The 20,826-nt window shown below is 40.2% G+C and overlaps 1 protein-coding gene across 1 annotated transcript; it reads left to right on the top strand.

Annotated features, from left to right (window-relative positions):
* The first annotated feature begins 250 nt into the window (after positions 1–250).
* Positions 251–17,032, top strand: METAP2 (methionyl aminopeptidase 2). The gene is made up of 11 exons (XM_054630960.2): positions 251–520; positions 1,338–1,439; positions 4,808–4,873; positions 5,225–5,327; positions 9,761–9,922; positions 11,601–11,782; positions 11,867–11,961; positions 12,047–12,143; positions 12,676–12,779; positions 15,008–15,123; positions 16,241–17,032. The coding sequence occupies exons 1-11, from the start codon at positions 364–366 to the stop codon at positions 16,491–16,493; spliced, it is 1,437 nt and encodes a 478-aa protein (XP_054486935.1). The 5' UTR covers positions 251–363; the 3' UTR covers positions 16,494–17,032.
* The last annotated feature ends 3,794 nt before the right edge of the window (positions 17,033–20,826 follow it).

The following is a 20,826-nucleotide window of genomic DNA, read 5'->3' as shown; positions in this document are numbered from 1 at the left end:
GAATGGTAAAAGCCTAACAATCTTACGTGCTGTAAGGAAACGTAGCAGCTGTACCTCCTGACAAAAAGTGCTGTTTTTATAAGATTTCGCCTTTCCATTTTTTATCGCTCCGCGCAGCCAGGAGCGGCCACGGCGCCCCCCCGCCGCCACCGCCTCCCCCGCCGCCACCGCCTCCCCCTCACGGGCCCGCGCGCGCACCCCGGCGGCGGCGCGCGTGCGCGGCGGAGAGCCCGCCCCCTGCCGCCCTCCCGGCCGAGTCCTCCGCCGTCCCGGCGTGCCCCGCGCGCACCACAGAGCGTGGCGCCGGCCCCGCCGCTCTCCCCGGCTGGCTCCGTGCGCGCGAGGCGGCGCGGCCGCGGCGACATGGCGGGCGTGGGGCGGGCGGAGGAGCGGGAGCAGCACCTGAACGGCGAGCTGCCCCCCGAGCCCGAGGACAGGGACGGCGCGGCCGGGCTCGGCGCTGACGATGGCGCCAAGAAGAAGCGCAAGAAGAAGAAGAAGGGCAGAGCGGGCCCTGCGGGTAGGGGCCGGGCCGCGCCGCGACCCTGCGCTGACGGGCTGGGCGGCGTGAGGGGCCTCGGGCCGCACACCGGGAAGCGGGCGCGGCTGTGCGCGGGCGTGGGGGGCTCAAGGGTCCCGGCGTGTGGGTGCGGGGCGCCGCCGCCGAGGCCGCTGTCCCGGCCCCTGGCAGCGGTGTGGGTTGAGGGGGATCCCCGCGGCTCGGAGGGGGCTGGCGGTGCCCGGAGGATGCTGCTGTCGGTCGGCCGGGGCCGGGGTGTCCTCCCCGCTCCGGCGTGCGCAAGAGAAGGCACCGCTTCCCTCACCCTCTCCTATGCCCCGAGGGGAGAAAGGTGTAAGACTGCCACTGTAAAAGTCATCCCGCCTGATGGAGGCTCTGCACCCCTCCCAAGTTCTCGGAGAGAGCTGGAGCAAGTCTGGGCAAATAGTGTAAAGGCGCGATGGTTTGGGTTTGTTTTAGCAGGCCATCAGTTAGCCATGATCGTGCTTTGCGTTTATAATTATCTACCTCACGCCCATATTATCTCACAAGAGCAGGCTCCTACTATGGGAAGAAGAATTAGTTACCCTGGCAGAAAAAAGTAATCAGAAGTGTCAGGCTAATCTACCTTTATGTGCAGGTTTCATTAACAGCACCTGTCACTGTACTGTTCTACAGCCTTACACTTTGGGGCTGCTTTAAGACAGAAAAAGGCACTAAGTGCTCAGGTGTCTGTGGGCTGAGTACAACATAATGTTTTTATAAAGCTTTGGGGGTTGTTGGTTACTAACATGGAGCTAATGTTTTACAGTAAGTCATACTTAAACTTTACAAACAGGACAAGAAACTGATAAAGAAATGGAAGGTGCTCTTGATGATGTAGCAAAACAATTGGACAAGCAAGCCCTGGAGGAGAAAGAAAAAGATGATGATGATGATGGCAAGTATAACTTATATTTTCTCTTAACATTTCCAGTTTCAGCTTCTTCCAAGACTCCCTTTTAACAGACTGTTTACAGATATCTTGGTTTGATTTTGGTTGGGTTTGTTTTTTAGAGGTGAGATGCAACTATATAGTTTCTACTTTTTGTCAATGATTTTGTTGTCACACAGGTGTACATATAAAAGTAACAGCAATACAGGCTTTGTTAAAGTTTGTGTTTTCAAGGATCTACCTGCTGAAGGGGAATGTTTAGTTTGAGATAAGGTAAGCTATAAATTATTCTCACTTGCATTACCGCAGCCAGTAGACATTTATGTCCCAAATTATGTCTCTTATTCTTGGCTTAAAACATACAGAGAAAATTTTAAGGTAGCATTTTAATTAATAGGTTTTACAGTCTTTACCAGTGACTTGAAACCTGCTCATCTGTAATTATAATTTTTCAATAAAATTGAACTTGGGGGGAAATTAATACATAAGCAAGACACACACTTTGTATGTTGCTTGTGCTGTGTAGCTGATTTTCTTAGCCAGAACCTTGAAAGTGTCTGTATTGAAATCCAGACCGAGTCCATCTTTTCTGTAGGGAGATCCAGTTAAGGTGCTGCATTTCCTTTGGTTTGATGGATGGTTCTCAACAGAAATGGATGCTTAAGAAAGCACATTTCTTAAAGTGGTTATTTGGTTTCATTTTTTTGAATTAGCATATAAAGTTGGCTCAACACTTTGAGCAGTCTGCTTAGAAATCTTCATTCACTTGCTGGAATTTGTCCTTCCGGAATGTCATTTTAATGAATTAGGAATGGAAGTTTTAAAAAATTCAATCAGAGTGCTGAGACATATTAAGTAACAAATTTATCTTTGACCATTACCAATCTGCAGCATCAAGTTTAGTGCAGGTACCTTGCATAGAAGTCTGTTCTTATGGCTTGTTTTGTGGTATCTTTCAAATTATGGAGTTGAAATTAATGCAATATGTGCTTTGCCATCATTGCAACTTTAGGAAGAAGTATTGAGGAGGGTAGTGAAAACTGTATACAATGGAAAGAAATCTTTGAAATCATTAGAATAGTTAGAGTTCTGTCTCGGGAGAAATAACAATGCTAGTTGCAGATCAAATACTGTGCTCTCCTAGCCTCTTTACAGTATTAGTAATTGTATTACAGTATTAGAAAGCATAAAACAATGAAGTGATGCTATGACTGAATTAATAATCTCTCTTTTTTCCCACATATTAGACTTGGATGTGGATGTGTTTTTAGTAAAACTGATACTTTTGCAGAAAAATTATAACTAATTGAAGTGTTTTGAAGACAGCTGTGTTCTTGCCTGTACTGGTTGTCACTATTTGCCATCTTAATTGTGTAGTTTCAGAATTGTTTTTATAAGACATGCTGCATTAGATTAAAATCAATAAAATACCTACTCCCTCTTTCCTTTTATTTTTTTTCCTCTTGATAAGCCTGTAACTGGCTTCAAAAAGGAGATTAGCAAGTGCTCTTTGGATTTCCCTGGCCATGTTAAAATACACTGATATGTAACATTTTTGCATGATACTGTGCTAAGTTATTAAATGGCTATACCAAAATGATATAAGGTTGGACTTCTGTTTCACAGAGACCTGAAATTGCTTTTCTGGTGACAGTTTTTTTTCCTTAGCAGCTAAGTAAGCTGAAGACAAACAGTGTTGGTAGATGCAGTAGTTCTGTTTCTGGCAGCACAGTTAGTCTGCAGCAGTCTTCAAGGACATGAAAGCATAGACTGGGCTGGTTTGGCTCACATTTGGCAGTTTCACGTGCAGTGATGTATGAAAAAGCTACAATACCCAGATAGCAACAGCAGCAATATTTAAGAAATGCTGGGGTTTTTTTTCTCTTCAGTTTAGGCCTAGCCTTTGAAAAAATAATCCAGAAATCTCTTGGTGAATGAACTGGAGTATGCCTAATTAATTTCTTTATGAATGGTTTTGGCATTGCTCAAGGTCAAGACAAATGTGACAAAGTTATCACATTTTAAAGAAATTTATATGCACTGGTAAGGATTTTTGGTTGCCTGTGAAATACAGATTGATGAAGAATCTGGTAGGTTGGGACCATGCTATAGATACAAAGTATTTATATCTGCAATTTGTTACAGAAACTTAAATTAAGATACTTTATGCCAAATTGAGCTGGCTGGGGAGGGGCAGGAGTGACACTACTGAAATTTGCCCCAGCTGCAAAATTACAGCACTCATCATGGCATAGAATTGCTGATTATATTGACCATCATGAGAGGCTTGAAATCTAGTGACTGGAGCAGCTGGTCAGTGTTTTGGTTTGGTTTTTAAGTACAAGCTTCTGGATAAATAGACTCAAAATGGAATGCTTTGACTTGATTCTAGAAGTTCTTTTAATTTTACTTCTTGCTGTAGTTGAAAATGTTCTATATGTAGATGAGTAGTACTTGTCTACTTTGAAAAGAATTTGTGGTTAGGACCAGAAGGTTTAGGTAGCTGATGGCACCTGAAGTACTGAGTATGAAGTAAGTAGGGATTAGATGTTGCCAAATGTGAAGTCTGCAGGGTTGTTGTTACCTCCCAGGTGTGGCTGATTCTTGGTGCTTACCTGCTGTGCTCCCTGGAAACCTCCCACTGGTATAGATTGAGAGAAGGTTTTGGGTTGGAGGGACCTTTAAAGGTCATCTGGTCCAAGGCCCTGCAATGATCTTCAGGCAGATCACGTTGCTCAAAGCTCCATTCAGCCTGACCCTGACTATTTGCAGGGATGGGGCATCTTCACCTCTCTGGGAAGCCTGTTCCAGTGTTTGACCACCTTGTATCTCACACATTCAGTGCTTTTGCTGAGAGTGTTGTTTGTGACCTTCCCTGTTATCTCAAGATTAAATTTACCCTGGCCTAGAGTGCTGTCATCTTTACTTCTCTGGGGTCTTTACCTTTCCAGATGCAGTAAGTTTTTTTAGCTGAGGATCAGAAGATGGAGTGAAAGCAGTAGTTTCTAGCTTTTTGTTAGCTGTTGTGTCTAATACAGTGTCCTTTAACAATTCCATGCATCTATTTGCCTGAATTGAGAGCAGAGGACTATGAGGTAGGACTTTCTGAAAACACTTTACCTGAGCTCTCTTTTTTCCTCTGTTTGGTGATATGTTTGTTGTCAACTTTCAAAACTATTTTCTTAGGTCTGCATTTGGTGTAGGGACTGAAAATGCTGATGGTTTGATGGCAGCTTCTGGATGTTGTCTTTTAATCCATTAAATTCTGCTGTAAGAGAAGTGTTTCCAGATAGTCCAGATGTTGTTGTGTTCTATTCAAACATTGATTCTTTTAAGATTATTTTGTGTTCAGCTGAGCACTTTCTTTCCTCTAGATGGAGATGGTGAAGGAGATGGAGCAACTGGGAAAAAGAAGAAGAAGAAGAAAAAGAAGAAAGGACGTAGGTATCAAGCACAAAAATACAGACTATGTGAATATTTGTTATTAAGTGTGTGCAAGTGCTGGTCTTGCAGCTGAAACAAATTTAAGGGTGCAGTTTGTGTTTTTAGGCTAAGTCTGGCCAAGTTATCTTTTTTCTGGTATCCCTGAATGCCATTGAGGGCATTCATTGGCCTCCAGCATTGGCTAAATGAAGTCATATGAGGGCATTGTGATACAATTTTGTCTTGGTAGAAGCCCAGATTCTAGTTAAGGGGATCTTAAATAACATCTGCTGTTTAGCTTTTATGGTTGAAATAAGAGGGTTAGTATTTCCAGAGTCCCATGTGTAACACTTTCTTATACTCAACAGCTAAGGTCCAGACAGATCCACCTTCTATTCCAATATGTGATCTATTTCCCAGCAATGTATTCCCAAAGGGAGAAGAATGTGAATATCCACCAACACAAGATGGGTGAGTGTTTTAAGCTTAAGGAAGAAATGCTTTCATTTTGATGTGCTGAAAAAAATAGTTTACACCAAAGGGAGAGAGTAGGTAGATATTTGTATGTCTGAAAGCATTGTCTGGATTTCAATGACTTTTGCTTCAGAATGAAAGTACTCTGGAATGTTGTTTTTATTGGTTATTTAAAATCAATGCCTATTTCTCATGGAATGTAAGTAAAATAAGTAGGAGAAGTAATGCTTCCAGTACCCCTATAAATTGTGTTCAGATAATGATTTCATTTTTATGAGATGAAAATTTGCTTTCAAGGAAGCTTCTTCTTTTTCATTATTTTAGTTTGAACACAATTTCCAAGAGCAGCATTTTCATCAGCATGCTAATGAAGTGCTTGCACAGGATAGTTCTGGCAGGCTGATCCAGGAGTTGATTCTTTAATGTGTAAGAGTTAAGTATTTAACCTGGGCCATGTTCATAAGAGTATATTTAAACCAGAAAACTAGATAATAAACAACTTAATCATGTACATAGTTTATTAACAAATAACACACTATTTTTACACATATTCAGCTGTTGAAGATTAAAATATTTTCTCTGGTTTAACTACTATTTATTGAAAAGAAAAAGGACAAAAGCCATAAAAACAAACCTCCTTTCATAACAGGATTTAAGTGGGGTGTCTTTTCTGGACCTGATGTTCTGCTATGGAGGAAGAATATATGCTTCTAAGGAACCTGAAATAGTTTCCTCATGTAATGTGCTTAAGCAAATATATGCTTAGTTTTCTTCCTAATTTAAATATTCAAATATTGCTATGCTACTTTAGTATTTCCTAATATAAGCCACTACTTAAATTAGTAGCTGACATTAATGCCAGGACATTTCATATTCTGAGTAATTCCTTCATTTTATATATTGGTGGAGCATTTTTGTGCCATGTCTTATTCATGCTGAGGTCAGTAGGGTTTTGCCTTTGATTTTTTTAAGAGTTGCACTTCTATTCTTAACTGTTAATGTCATGTGCTTTCTAAAGTTACCTCTCATCAACCCACAATTGTGTATTTTGTGTGAGAAGTTCAGCTAGAAGTGGGCGTCATTCAGATTTCAGCCTAAAAATAATAGCAGATAATCAATGCTTCCATAGACAACAGACTAACAGGTTTAACATTTTTATATCTCCAGTTGTTTGGCGGGGGGGGGGGGGTGTTTTGGTTTTTGGGTTTTTTTGAAGCTTGTGTTTTTTTTCTTGCAGATGTGGGAATTTGAAATGATACAACTGGGAGGGCAGAAAATAAATAAGCAGTGTTTCATGATACACCAATTCTGTTAAAGTAGAATTCAGGAATTCTTGACCCTGCCTACTTGTTTCTGCCTCTTTGCTGTTACAGAGTCACTGACTGGTTTGCTTTGGAATGTACCTTGAAGATGAGCTAGTTCCAACCCCCCTGCCATAGGCAGGGACACCTTCCACAATTTCTCTGGGCAACCTGTTCCAGTGCCTTAACACCCTCACAGTAAATGAATTCTTCCTAGCTTCTAATCTAAACCTACCATCTTTCAGTTTATAGCCATTACCCCTTGTCTTGTCACTAATGACCTTGGAAAAAGCCCTCCCTTTCAGGTTCTGGAAGGTGCTATGAGGTCTCCCCAGAGCCTTCTCTTCTCCAGGCTGCAGGGCCCCACCTATTCTCAGCCTGTCTTCACAGGAGTGGTGCTTACAGCCATGATCATTTTCATGGCCCTTCTCTGCACTCACTGAAACAGCCCCACATCTTTCTTATCTTGGGGGCCTCAGAGCTGAATGTAATACTCCAGGTGGGGTCTCTCAATGCAGTAGAGGGGTAGAATCACCTTCCTTGACCTGCTGGCCATGGTGATTTTGATGCAACCCAGTGTGTGATTTGGCTTCCTGGGCTGTGAGTGCACATTGCTTGGTCATGTGGAGCTTCTTGTCCACTAACATCCCCAAATCCTTCTCCTCAGAGCTGCTCTCAATCCATTCTTCACCCAGCCTGTGTTTGTGAGGGGATTGTCCTGACCCAGGACAGGGTGCAGAACCTTGCACTTGGCCTTGTTGAACATCATGAGGGTCACACAGGTCCACCTCTCAACCTTGTAATGGTCCCTCTGGATGGCATCCCTTCCCTCCACCATGACTGGATTATCTGGGGGAAGATAATCTGAGGAAATGCTTTTCTGGATTTCTTTGATCACTATAATCTAAACTACAGTGTGATCCTGTAAAGATTTGTACTGGTGAAAACTGCAGGCTGTGAACTGGAGTAAAAAGCTGGACCAAATGGTTTGGAGCAAGAGTTGAATTTCTTCAGCTGACATGTGACAGGCAGCACATTAGGGGAAAAAAAAAAGCTTCTTAGCTCATGTACCTGTGGGAGGACTTGATGTTTGGCATGAGGCCTTCACCTGACCAACTGATTTTTCATGTGTCCTGAAGTGCTTAGGCCCTAGCAGAAATTCTTGTTGCCTCCCTTCCTGAGCTCCCAGGTGGCAGTAGTGCAGCTTTTTCAGCAAAATGCTTTGGGTCTGCTACAGTGTTTTTACATGTAGAGGCAGTTCTGTCCCCCGGTTGACTTGTGTGAAGTGACAATATGCTGAAATACAGTAAGACAGAGTGAGGATGGCTTCCTGCCAGTTTGCTGGAGTTGCACTCAAGTCTGTGACAGATGGCAGAGCAGCTGCCCAGACTCTGTCAGCAATTCTTGCTACCAAGGGGTGTTCACTGCTGGAATCCAGAACAGTCTGAAAGGATCTTTGAGTCTCTGTCCCCAGTGTTTTTCTGCAGTGCACCTTTTCCATCTTCAATGACTACTGTGCTGGAAGAAGTCCAGTTTTCTAGTGGCAGTGCAGGAGCCCAGGTTTTACAGCACGTTGCTTTCTTTTTTTGGTAGAATTTGCTGGATTGAGGGAAATTGTAGGAGTAGTATGTGTGATGCTTGCTATTGGAGCAAGGAAACTGCTCAAAAAGGTAAATGTGGGATTTCTGCTTTACACTTTTATCTGAAAAGAAGTAGAAAGTTCAATGGAAACAAGCAAAAGGGTCTCAAAATATTTTGTATCCTCTGATCATCCTGAGAAAGATTTATCCTCCTTTATCTTTTCAACTATTTTGAAATACTCAGTATAAATATATATACTTATAAATCTATATATAAGTATATATTCTTAGTTCAAAATGCAGCAAAACACAAGGGCATAGTCCCTTGGTTCACTTGTACCTATTTTTTGGAAGGAAAACTCAGAGTGGAGCTAAGATACGTGTCTATGAAACAGGTAAAAAGCTGCACCTTTGGATTTCCAAAGCTAATCCTTTACTCTCTGTGTACTCAGTTGTTTGCTTAGAATCAACTCATTTGCATTAATTTCTAAATTTGAAAATCAGTGTATTTCAGCATCTTTGGTCCATTTTGTCCACCACCCATTTTCTTTGAAGACCCACCTGCTAGCCTGTGTAGCTGTGTATTGTTCTAGTAGTTTTTGTCTTGCATAGCATGTACAGAGTTCTTTGAGTCATCACTAGGGTTTTTTGCACTATTATGTGGCTACAGCTTCACCATTTGAAGTGTTATTCTCTACTTTGTAGTCAGAGTAGTCTTCTAGCTAAGTTCTGACAGTTATTGGAGGACTTTAATTATGTTTTTGTTTGTTTGCTTTCATGGAACCTTAGTCACATTGGATTTTTGCATAATACAAAATATATTTAAAGCTAATCTTATACTTAATCCTGTATTAAAAACTATATCTGTATTTGTTCTATGAACCTACCAAAGAGCCAGAATGAGTGGTGCTCTCCCGTAACAAATGTTGATTCACCATCCAGCCCATTTAGAAAGTAACATTCTGACATGTGTCATACTTACCATGCACTGTGTTAGGTGTTATTACTTAAATATTCTGAGCATGACTGAAAATAATACTGGAACTGCAAGCTCTTAAATTTTGAAGATGCTTATTGTCTGTGTCAGCAGCAGTTTCTGGGCCAAGCAGCCACACTACAGTGCTGAGGTTCATCTCTATACAGGAACAACGCTGTCTGAATGAATAAGATTGTGAAAAAAATAAACTTTTTGCATGAGTAGAGCCTGATGCAGTTTTTTGCCCTGCTAAACTGGAATTGCAGGTATTAATATGAATTTTGTACACCTGTTCTGTGTCTTTGAAAACTTGGGCATCCTTCAAGCACCCTGCTTGTCTGGGCCTTTGGTAGGATGTTACTGCCTTTCACAGCTGCTAGTCTGTGGTACTGATAGTTGTTTTTTTTTTTAATAGGCTTCCTTTATTCTGAAAATTGTATAAATCAGGATCTTTTTTTACACGAGGGAATGTAGACCTGACTGGTTAATAAACACTTTGCAGGCTTTAGACAGAAGTTGTAATGACTGCTGTGATTATAGTAACTTGTTTGAAACATTTCCTTTATTTTCAAGGCGAACTGCTGCTTGGAGAACAACTAGTGAAGAAAAGAAAGCACTAGACCAAGCCAGTGAGGAAATCTGGAATGATTTTCGGGAGGCTGCAGAGGCACACAGACAAGTGAGGAAATACGTTATGAGCTGGATAAAACCTGGAATGACAATGATAGAAATCTGGTAAGGACACACATCTTCTAGAAGACCTGTGCTCTAGATTTTTCTTCATTTTCCAGAGAGGGAGAGATTTAGTCTCAGTTTTGTGTGCTTAATTCACTGTGTAATGAATGTTGGGGAGATTTTTGTTTGAGGTACACAACCACTTGCCAATTATTTCCGTTGCCAATTATTTCCTTTAAGCTCCTTCTTGCATTTTTAGCTTATGCAGCTTTACAGGGCCTGGGATTATACTGAATTTTAAACTAAGCTTTCCATGATGTTAATGTACTTTGATTATATGCTTCATTTAGTTTTCAGTGCCTTTGCTACTCTGCAGCAGTACTGGGAAAAGCAGCAATAGCAGCACTGCTGCTGCTGCTTGCCAGAATTGTCATGAAATGGCATGTGGACAGTGAGGTGCAGTCTGTGCTGGGGACTGGGCAAGGAGAGGAGGCATAAAACCAGCATGGCTGTGTATTCAGTCCAGGGCAGGAAGGTTTGGACTATGTTCAGTCGTCTTTGACTGACTGGTGTTTCTGGTGGAAACACAGTGGGGTTTTTTATTATTCTCAGTTAGTAAGAAATAACTGAGCAAATGGATTCAGATGAATGTGAATTTGATTAAAGAAAGAATTAGCCTGGACTGATTTTTGTGACTCTTCCAACTATTACTTTTTCTGTCCTTCAGTTTATCTAGATTGAATGTCTACTGTCCAAGTACTGCACTGATCCAGAACAGTTTAGCTTCCAAAATCAGGTGCTTTCAGCCTGGTGTGACTGAGGACTGTGCTGACAAGAGTAGGATAGTAAGAAAGCTAATGAGAGCTGATCCCCAAGGTAACTGCAAGGATAACAGAAAGACATAATATGCCATGAGGGAAAGTAGAAGAAAGGCAGCTCACTAGTCTGGGTGAAACAAATCTGTTTTCGTGAATTATACAGTTTGGCTGTTCTAAGCACACATTTTCTCAAAACATGACTGTTCTTGATAAAGTACCTCAGACTGTGGGGCCTTGCTGATTAAAACATGCTCTCTTTTTTCATATTTCTCTGGCTTTCTTAAAATCAGAGTTTGGTGCACTGCAGTGAGCTGCAGTTTACCTCATTCACTGACACTGAAGGAGAATGCACCGTTGGATGTGTATTTGTGAATTTGCAGTAGCTAGCATCATGAGATTAGACAAAACCAAAAAACAAAGGCTAGTCTCACAAGGTTTTATTTGATCATAATTACCACTCAGTTTTTTTTAAAAAAGTCCTTTTATAATCAGTTTTTTAATAAATAAGAGGCTTTACCTCCTTTTTCCCACCACTTTTTAAATCACAGTAATTATAAAGAATGCATTTAATTTGCCTAAACTTTGGTTGTCTAACCTCTGCTGTTCAGGAAGGATGGGTTAAATGTACCTTGTAAGGATAAATATTTTAAACTTAAAACAATAGAGAAGGGCTCATTTTTGCCCAAGAAAGGTAGAGGAAACAACACAAAGAGCTGAAGATTGTTGTGTTGTGCCTATGTTTTTCAGCCTAGGGTTGTCTGTCCACTTAGCATACAAATAGTTTGATTTGATATAAAAACATTTGCTTTAATATTTTTCTGACGTTTTGTTCTTGCATTGATTTATTTGAAGTAGTCATAAGAAATACTAATGACAACTGTCCTATTCTTTTTTTCTTCTCCCTCCCCTCTGCCTTTCAGTGAAAAACTAGAAGACTGCTCACGTAAGCTGATAAAGGAAAATGGTTTAAATGCAGGTCTTGCATTTCCTACGGGGTGTTCTCTGAATAACTGTGCTGCCCACTACACTCCCAATGCTGGAGATCCAACAGTCCTGCAATACAATGATATTTGCAAAATAGATTTTGGAACACATATTAGTGGTTAGTTTTCATTTATTAATTAAAACTTTGAGAATGTTCTTCGGTGCAAATACTGTGAAGCTAACTAACTTCTGCTGATTTCAGGTCGAATTATTGACTGTGCTTTTACAGTCACATTCAATCCAAAATATGACAGACTATTACAAGCTGTAAAGGATGCCACAAATACTGGAATAAAGGTATGATCCTTATATAAGTAATTTACAAAGACTTTTTCAGTAAATGTTGTGATTATTTTCCATTTATATTTGCATTTATTTTCAGTGTGCTGGAATAGATGTACGTCTCTGTGATGTGGGAGAGGCCATACAAGAAGTTATGGAGTCTTATGAAGTTGAAATTGATGGCAAAACATACCAAGGCAAGTTATTTTCTTCATATAGGGATAGTTGTTTTAGAAGTGTGAACCTGTATATAAATTTGTGTAAATTTTGATTTCAACATAAGATATTGAAAAGACTTTTCTGCTAGAAGGATGGTATGGGTCTTGCATAAATACATGTTTATGGCTGGCTTGCCTTCCCTTTGGAGAAACGTTCTTGGCTTATACTTCCAAGTATTGCATCTCTTAACAGACAAGATGATAATACGAATACTAAACAGCAGTTTCGAACTGTACAGATGATTTGATACTTGCTGTTTGGCTTTATTAATAAGCTTTTATTACTGTTGGAGTTGCTGGTCTTTAATAACAAAGCCTTGCTAAAGCCTACAAAACTAACCTGTGTTTTGGCTGGTGTTTGTACAAGGTATGTGGATAGTTCTGACTTTGGTTCCTGTGCAGTATGATGACTCACTATTACACTTTCAATATGGGATAACAAACCAAATTGCCCTAAAGGGTTCACCATTTGTTAGGAAATTGCCTGTAATATTCATGTTCTCTTCCAAAGTGAAGCCAATCCGCAATTTGAACGGACACTCCATTGGGCCCTATAGGATACATGCAGGAAAAACAGTACCCATTGTGAAAGGAGGAGAAGCCACAAGAATGGAGGTCAGTTGAATTCTTTATTCCTTCTGTTAATTTTCCCCAGTATCATTTGCAAGAATAGTATTCTTGTGCACTTTTCATTTGTAGTTTTTGTCATTCTGGTGAATAATTGCAGTGGAATAACTGCTGTAATGTGTAATGCTCCTATACAGGAGTAGTTCTGTCTCAGTGCCTTCTTCATTTTAGCCCTGGAGTGTTCAGGTATCTAACACTTCCTGAAATTGAAGCCTTGGAACACTGCTATTTAAAAAACAAACCAAAAGAAACCCACCACTGTTGAAATCTGAATGCCACAGTAATACTTACTAAAACTCCTACATATTTATTTCTCTGTGTGTATATGTTATTAATGGAGTGTTGGAATGTTGCATTAGGAACATTCATGAAAAGAAAAGAAACATAAAAAGGAATTCATATTTAGGGGTGAACTGGAATTTAGGAAATCAGAGTTTTCCTGAATGACTTGTAGGTCATTCATACTCCTTGTTTGTTTCTTTTGTAATGAAATCTTCTCTCACTCAGGTAATTCTTGATAAATACATCTGAAGTGTAGTTTTGGATAACTTTTTGTGAGTACTGTTAGATACAGTATTTTTCTTGAAAAGTTCCCAATGTAGTTTTTCTCTGCAGATACCAAGTAATTAAGTGTATTTGTAGTTAATGTGAGAGGCTAGTTCAAAGATGTTGTTTGGGTATTGTTCTGGAGCAGGGAAAGGGCAATGGCTGTACATGATGTGACAAAGTACCGGTTGGGAAGGCAGTATTCAAACATGGAACCTGAGATTTAGCCATCATTGTCACTGAAGCTCTTGTTCTCATAAGATAAGATTTAAAGGATGGGTGATGAGACAAGATGCTTTTAATCTTATTCTAAGCTTCATCACTAATGATCACCGGTAAGTCTGTCAGGATAGATAAGGCTTGTCAGAGCTGAAGAGGCACAAGTGTGGTCTGGACAGGATTGTTTTTTGAGGTAGGCTCACTCTCATCACCCAAAACTTGTATCATAGTTGTTGACCTATGATGTGCACAAAAAGGCAGAGTTTAAATTATCTTATTTATAAGACTGTGCAAAGAGATTAAGAGTATTGGAAAAGGAAGATAGAAAAACTTGTGTGTTCTTCTTAGTTTGACTTAGTTAATGGCTTCGTTTTGGGGAGAAGACTTTTTCTAATTTCTTCAGCTTCTGTAGGTTACTTAGGACACAATTCTACATTGTTAAGTACGGTGAGGTTGACAATGAAGAATGTGAAGCATAGCCAAGGTCTTGCTGTACTGTGCTAATTATAGTATCAAACTGCAATCCAGGGAATTTTTTGTGACTAACAGAGCCTCTGATGATCCTTATTCAGAAAAAGTGGGTTTTAAGTGAATCTTGTGGCAGCATTGGGCCTTTTGAGGGTTGGTTTTTTAAATGAGTCAGTTGAATATTCAGGGACATCTTCAAACGTTTGTCTTGAATTTGTAGCCTGTTGCTGCTTTTCATATGGCTTCTCATTCTGGGCTGGTGACTTTAAAAGTAGCTTAATAAAATAAACAGTGAACTCATAGTGTCCGTCAGTGTTTGATGCCGTGGGTTGTTAAGTCCCTGTCACAGTCCTGCTGTTAAGGATGTGTGAATGCACTTGGCAGAAATGAGTTTGTATAGTGGCATTTCAGTATGTTCTTAGCTAGAATTTTGATAATGCCCTTGGCAGATATGTATCACCTTCATTTCTTCAAGAAATTAATCTTGTGGAATGAAAATGAGCAGGTTAAAGGTATATACTAGCATCTGTTACCAGAAAATTCTTGCAGAAATTGGGCAGAAAGTTCATCAGTGCAGTATGAGTCTGTAATCAACATCTATTTGCTATGTCTAAACTATACATATCCTAGGACTTAGACCTGAATAGCACAGGAGAAGTACTTCCAGGTAGCAAAAGTAGTCTCTTAGCTATGTTAGATGTATGCCTTGACAATGTTTTAACTGCAAGGACTTTGAGAAATTGGGACTAGAAACATGCTGATGCTTCTGGCTTGAAATAAAATGCTACTAATGTAAATAGTTGATGGTAGTTGGAACTCTAATGTGTGAAATCTTCATACTGAATTTTTTCTACATTGATTTGACAATTGAATCTATTCCCATTTAATTACTCGTGTTCAGAAGTGTAATACTGAAATGTTGTATCACAATGACACAATGTCACATTTTCATATTGCAGCATGTTCCTTTTTTCTCTCCTTAGGAAGGTGAAGTGTATGCCATAGAAACCTTTGGTAGCACAGGAAAAGGCGTTGTTCATGATGATATGGAGTGTTCTCATTACATGAAGAACTTTGATGTTGGGCATGTGCCAATAAGGTTGGATTTTGTTGGTGTATTTTCATAGAGCTACCACCCCCTTGGGATTCAAATTTGATAACAATGCATGTTCTTCACTAATTAATAAGGCTGTCAAGGACCTGAGGGGCAATACTAGCAATATTGTTACACTCTCACTGTTAGTGTGGAATAACACAGAATTATTTCCAAGAAACTGAAAATGGAGAAAATATGTTTTGGGAATACAATCTTCCTGCCATTATTTTTTTTATGATTTGTAATATATAGAATATATTTGTGTATTCACCTGTGTATTAAATGTATAGTGGGTTTTTTTAGTCAGTATCTGTACTGTGGTTGTGTGTCACAATCTTTGTCTTGCTGCTGTTCCCAGAATCTATTAAGCTATTTGTGCCGTCTGTTTTATTGTATGGATATTTTGAGAGTTTTGAGTTTTTGTTTTAGTGCATGGCTGTAAAATGAAGAAATTCCTCATTTTTAATTTCACTGGGTTTGCATTTTGGCATTTGTAGGAGTGCAACATATTTTCTGAAACAAAGACCACTCTGGTCAGAAACGTAGCAGGCAGAAATGCTTTTCCATAGCACATACCGGGAGTGTGAGAGAGGATAGGAAGAATTAGACTAAAGGTTGCAAAGGAACTGCTTGACTGCAACTAAGCTTAGTTTTTAAAAGATCTATAAATATATATATTTTTTATGCCTGTATATTGTAAGATGTATGAATAAAAAGCTTACTGAGTATTTACTTCAGAAGTGAAAACTCAGCATTTTAAACCACCAAGCTTCTTTCAAAATTAGTTCAGATTACTGACCACTCTGAATCAGGAAGAATTCTGATTTTCTTTATAAAATGAAATTTTTAAGAGAGAGATTTCTGTCCCTGTGTTTAGTTTAGCTTGCAGATAGGTTCACAGTCTGTTTTGAAGGATATCTATTTGCAGGAGGAGAGCACACTTCATTTTCTAAAGAGAACATGTGACTGATGTAGAAAGACATCCCAAGTCTAGGCACTCTGAAAAGACCTTGCAGTCTAACTTTATTCTTAGTTGGTGTGCTTTATTTCTGTAGTGAATGCATGCTGGTGATATCTCTGTCTTCTCCAACACGTTCTTGTTTGGTTTTTTCCCTCCAAGGCTTCCAAGAGCGAAACACTTGCTAAACGTTATCAACGAAAACTTTGGTACTCTTGCCTTCTGCCGGCGGTGGCTGGATCGCCTGGGGGAGAGCAAATACCTGATGGCTCTGAAGAACCTGTGCGACCTGGGCATCGTGGATCCCTACCCGCCCCTGTGCGACATCAAGGGCTCCTACACGGCGCAGTTCGAGCACACCATCCTGCTGCGCCCCACCTGCAAGGAGGTTGTCAGCAGGGGCGACGACTACTAACTCAGAGCCACCTCAGCACCTTTGTACTCCAGGCTTTCTTGGAACATACTCTACCAGAATTAATTTGCAACACATTGTCTGTTTTAACAGTGGACCGATGTTAATACTTTCCGTATTTGGAAAGGAAGGAATTTAATCTAAGGCAAGTCTTCTAATTGTAACTAACCATGGAAAAAGCTTTCAGGCCTTTAGAAATATTTCAAAAGTTACTTATTTTTTCTGTTCAGGGAAATACGTGCTATAAAGCTCAATTTTTAGTTTGGAATGAGTTATACATTTTGTTCTGAACATTTATGATAAAAGATGCTTTTCAAATATTTATATGACCATATTCCTACTTGAATGCTTTGAATGACTACACCTGATTTCTGCGCCCCAGTCCTCTATGATATTGCCTTTTAAACTTCCTGGAATCCATTTTGTAAAAAATAAAGATAAATTTTCAAATCTGAAAATATATATAATTTTTAGAAGTCTGGTTATGATTCTGGTCAGGAGTCCACTGGGAAACTGCTCTATTAAATATTTTACAAACTTGATTTGCCATTTCTTGTCTTGAAATTGGACCTTGTCTTACCCTTCATATGAAACTTGGCCTTTCATGCTTGTTTAAATAATCTTGTCAGTGCTGGGATACAGGGCAAGAAGTCATCAACACTTTACAGGACAAAATGTGACAACTACAGTAAAGGTGTGTGGTAAGGGTTTTGAGTGTGCTAGTCTTTAGTTTAGACTTCAGCTCTGTTAATGCAGCTGGTGGTCTCTGCTGCTGGTGGCATCGAGATGCCTTCAGCTTTGGGCTGAAGTCAGCTCAGTTTTAGCCAGCTTTGCCATTGGCATACCCTCTTGCACAGAGTCAAATTTCATGTGATTTCCTGTCTTTTTAAAGTTCATATTTGATTGCGCAAGTGGTGGGGACAAGGAAAACTATTTAATTTTGAGTGTTAAAAGTTACTTCATGCAGGCAAAATAATCTGGAGTATTTGATGTTTTCCTGACATAAAAAGTCATTATCTGACTCCTGCTGCAGTGAAATCTGACTGTTGAATCTCATTTGTAAAGGTAAACTAAATCCCATGGCTCTGCAGGCCTATCTATATGCAATGTCTTCCAATGCTGTATCTTTACCTCATTACTTGCATATTAAAAATTTCAATAGTTACTGGTGATAAAAATGACAGCTCTGTTAATAGGTCACTAACAGTGCCTTAAACATAAGTGCTTAGAAAACAGATACTTCACCTGCTCCTTTATAGTCAGCCTGTCTCTATAGAAGAGTTCATATTAACTTAAAAATATCCGTTATGTTCTCCTCTCCTCTTGGGTAAAAGCTGCATTTTTGTCTGTTCATACCTGATTATGTGAGCTGCAATTTAGAGGGGAGCAGTGTCATATACTGCCTACAGTTTAAAAATAATAGAAACTGGTGGGATTTTTATCCCAATTACAAGTATTGTTCAAACTCAGTACTATTTAAACTTGCAGAAATGGATGAAATGGGATACTGAAATGTGTATTTATTTCTGCTGTTGCTGTTTGGAAATCTTGGCATCCCAGCAATGAATTTTAATTTAGGCAGCTGTATGGCTATGTGTGTCTCAGCTTCCCAAGAAACAGTAGCTAGTGTGGGTGCTTGTGCATTGCAAAGTGAAAGCTGGCACTTGAAAGAATCTGTGCTGGGTACATTGCTGCTATTTTTATTTATGCTAACAAGACCATACTCTTCTGCACTTCTTGATATGACAAGAGCAGGTTCTTGTAGCCTGGCTGGCTTCCAGCTCACTTATTTTCGTACAAAGTCCACTAGAAACAACACAAATTGTTTTAGTTCTTGCCTGCTTATTGGCAATTTCTAGACTTTTCTCTCTAGAAGGTGCCTGTTTAGGTAGAAGTTCAGTGTGACTTGGTATTGTTTCTACAGCTTAAGGCTTAACTTCACTGACAGTAATTTTAAAAACATTGGGTTTTACAAATCAATTATGTGTTTTCTTCCCTTTGTTTTTTGGGTTTTTTACCTGAATATGATAGACCTGGACTAGCAGAGCTAGTTTGGACTATGGCCTCCTACCTTATTAATTTGCTGGCTGTTCGTTAGTTCACATGTAGAGGCTGATCATCATGTGTAACAAGGTAAAGTAGAAATGACTCAGCAGAATACTTGCAGAGGGTGATGACTTGCCCATAAATTTAACTGGGTATATCTGCATACAAGCATCCGGTGCTGCTGGCCCTCCTCCATCCTCCTGCCTGGCATATAAAAGGCAAGCCCTATTTCTATCTCCTTCAAATAAATAAATTTCCTACTGCTCTCATGCTCTTCAGGCTGCCTTTTCCTGCTGCTCTAAGTGCTAAAAGTCCTGGCCATGCTGTCTGGTAAGTGAACCCTGCTCTCCTCACTTGACAAAATCAAAAGTTTCCCAAAAGACAAGTCAAAAGTTTACCAAAAGACTTTTGAGCCAGATGTTGAGGTCTGATACCAGAAGATGGGGTCATCTTGTTTCTTGTACATACATTAGAGTATGTACAGCTGACCTTGAGTGACGTGTCCTTTTGATGAAGGCATGGCCTAAGAGTTTCCTAATTTTAGACTCAACTACCATGCTTCTCCTCTTAGATGTGGGTAAGACAGGGCTGGTGGGTACAGCAGACACAGCTGGGTGAGTATAACAACAGCATTTCAAAGAGGAGCTGAAATAGGCCATGTGGGGAGGCAAGTGGAGTTCCTGGTCCAGCAAGAAAACTGCTGCTGTGTCTTTCTGTGTGGTTGTGTCATGTGTATCAAAATACTACTTTCAGAACAGTACCAAAACACAGTAAGATGGTATGCAAACTTAATGATGGGATGTGTAAACATAACTGGAATTTGTTAATTTGATTTTTACAGCTGGTGTTTGTGGAGATAGAGGAATTTTGCCAAATCCTATTTCCAAAAAAAACAGAGAATAAGGCTTTTCACTGTTATTTATTTCCCAGGATTATGCACTGTTGGTACTCGGCTTTCTGTGGAACATCAGTCAGCTGTCCAGAATGGGAGGTGGGCAGTGTATTTTCCTCAGTCCAAACACTTTCACAAGGTGTGTTTAAAGACCATGTAGCTTGCCCAAAGCATGGCATGATCTGAATCAGGTTATATTTTTTTCAGACTTATGCATAGTTATTTTTTTCTACAAGGATTCAAGAGGCTTTTCTGTTTTTGAGTGTTTCAGTATTTTTAAAGTAAAAGAAAAAAGACAACTCTGCTCTGACTCTTTTATCATTTTTGACTTGTGTTTTTGCCATGACAGGCACCCAACTTCTATAACTTAAAGTCATACTCATTTTAGCTTTGGTCTGCATTTCTACTGATAGTTACATCTCCCTTTTTTACAAAGGTACGGGGCTCAAGGAAAAAACCCAAAAGCTGTGTAGCCTACTCAGCAGTTCAGATAAACAATAAAATTTTTACCTAGTTGTTTTGGAAGTGCCTGTGTCCCCAGTTTTTGAAACTACGATTTATGTTTTTTTTCAGTAAGGCTAAATCTCTGAATCCCTTAAATGGGAGAGGGCTCTATAGAAGCCTTCTCTACCACTAGAGAAAAGTGAAGGTGTGTGCTGTCAGGATGCATAAATCCATTACCACCTGGGGCTGGGAACTGTTACTGTTTTTCAGTTTAAAGTGAGGCTCCTTTGGCCTGTGTGCTGCATCCCTGAGCTCTCAGTGAGTTTGCAGATGACACAAAGCCAGAGGAGTGGCTGGTAGGCCAGCTGGGGGCACTGCCACACAAGGGGAGCAGGACAGGCCCAGGAGATGAGACAGGAGGAACCTCATGCAGCTCCACACCGGGAATGACCACTCCTGCTCCTGGGCAGGAACCACAGGCTGGGTGGGAAGCAGCTGCCCCGAGAAGGACCTGGGGTAGAAGCTGTCCATGAACCAGTAATGTGCCCTTATGACAAGAGAGGCCAACAGCCTTAATCTGGTTAAAGGGTGCAGGGCTACTATCTGAACTAGTTAAATATTGAGAATTGAAGCAGAAGCTGTAGAGAAGAGCACCTGAATTAGCTCATCCTTGTGGTGGACTGCACTACTCATCTCTACTCTCCCCCCTGCCTTGATTAGGAGGACTAGGACTCTTTCTCCTCCCCTTCTCTTGTTCTATCTAAGAGGAGCAATGGGAAGAAAGCTGGATTTGCTTTTGCAAAGCTAAAGATGTCTTTCAGAGAAAGCCTTGAGGCTCAGCAATCTTTGCTGTAATGCAGGGGAATAGCTGGAAGCAGAGCCTAGGCAATCTTTCTAGTGATGATGGCAGGGTAAGATTCCTTCTAAGATTCCTTCAATGTGCTTAATAGTGAT

The sequence above is a fragment of the Agelaius phoeniceus genome, chromosome 5 (assembly GCF_051311805.1).
Source record: "Agelaius phoeniceus isolate bAgePho1 chromosome 5, bAgePho1.hap1, whole genome shotgun sequence".
Classification (NCBI taxonomy): Eukaryota; Metazoa; Chordata; class Aves; order Passeriformes; family Icteridae; genus Agelaius; species Agelaius phoeniceus.
Note: the sequence above shows the minus strand (reverse complement) of the source record. Positions and strands in the feature narration are given on the sequence as shown.

Excerpts from the sequence above, each read along its gene's own strand:
- METAP2 (XM_054630960.2), top strand. The coding sequence starts at position 364 with ATGGCGGGCGTGGGGCGGGCGGAGGAGCGGGAGCAGCACCTGAACGGC. Across the intron at positions 1,440-4,807 it reads AAAAGATGATGATGATGATG|ATGGAGATGGTGAAGGAGAT; the intron begins GCAAGTATAACT and ends TCTTTCCTCTAG. Across the intron at positions 5,328-9,760 it reads TATCCACCAACACAAGATGG|GCGAACTGCTGCTTGGAGAA; the intron begins GTGAGTGTTTTA and ends TTTATTTTCAAG.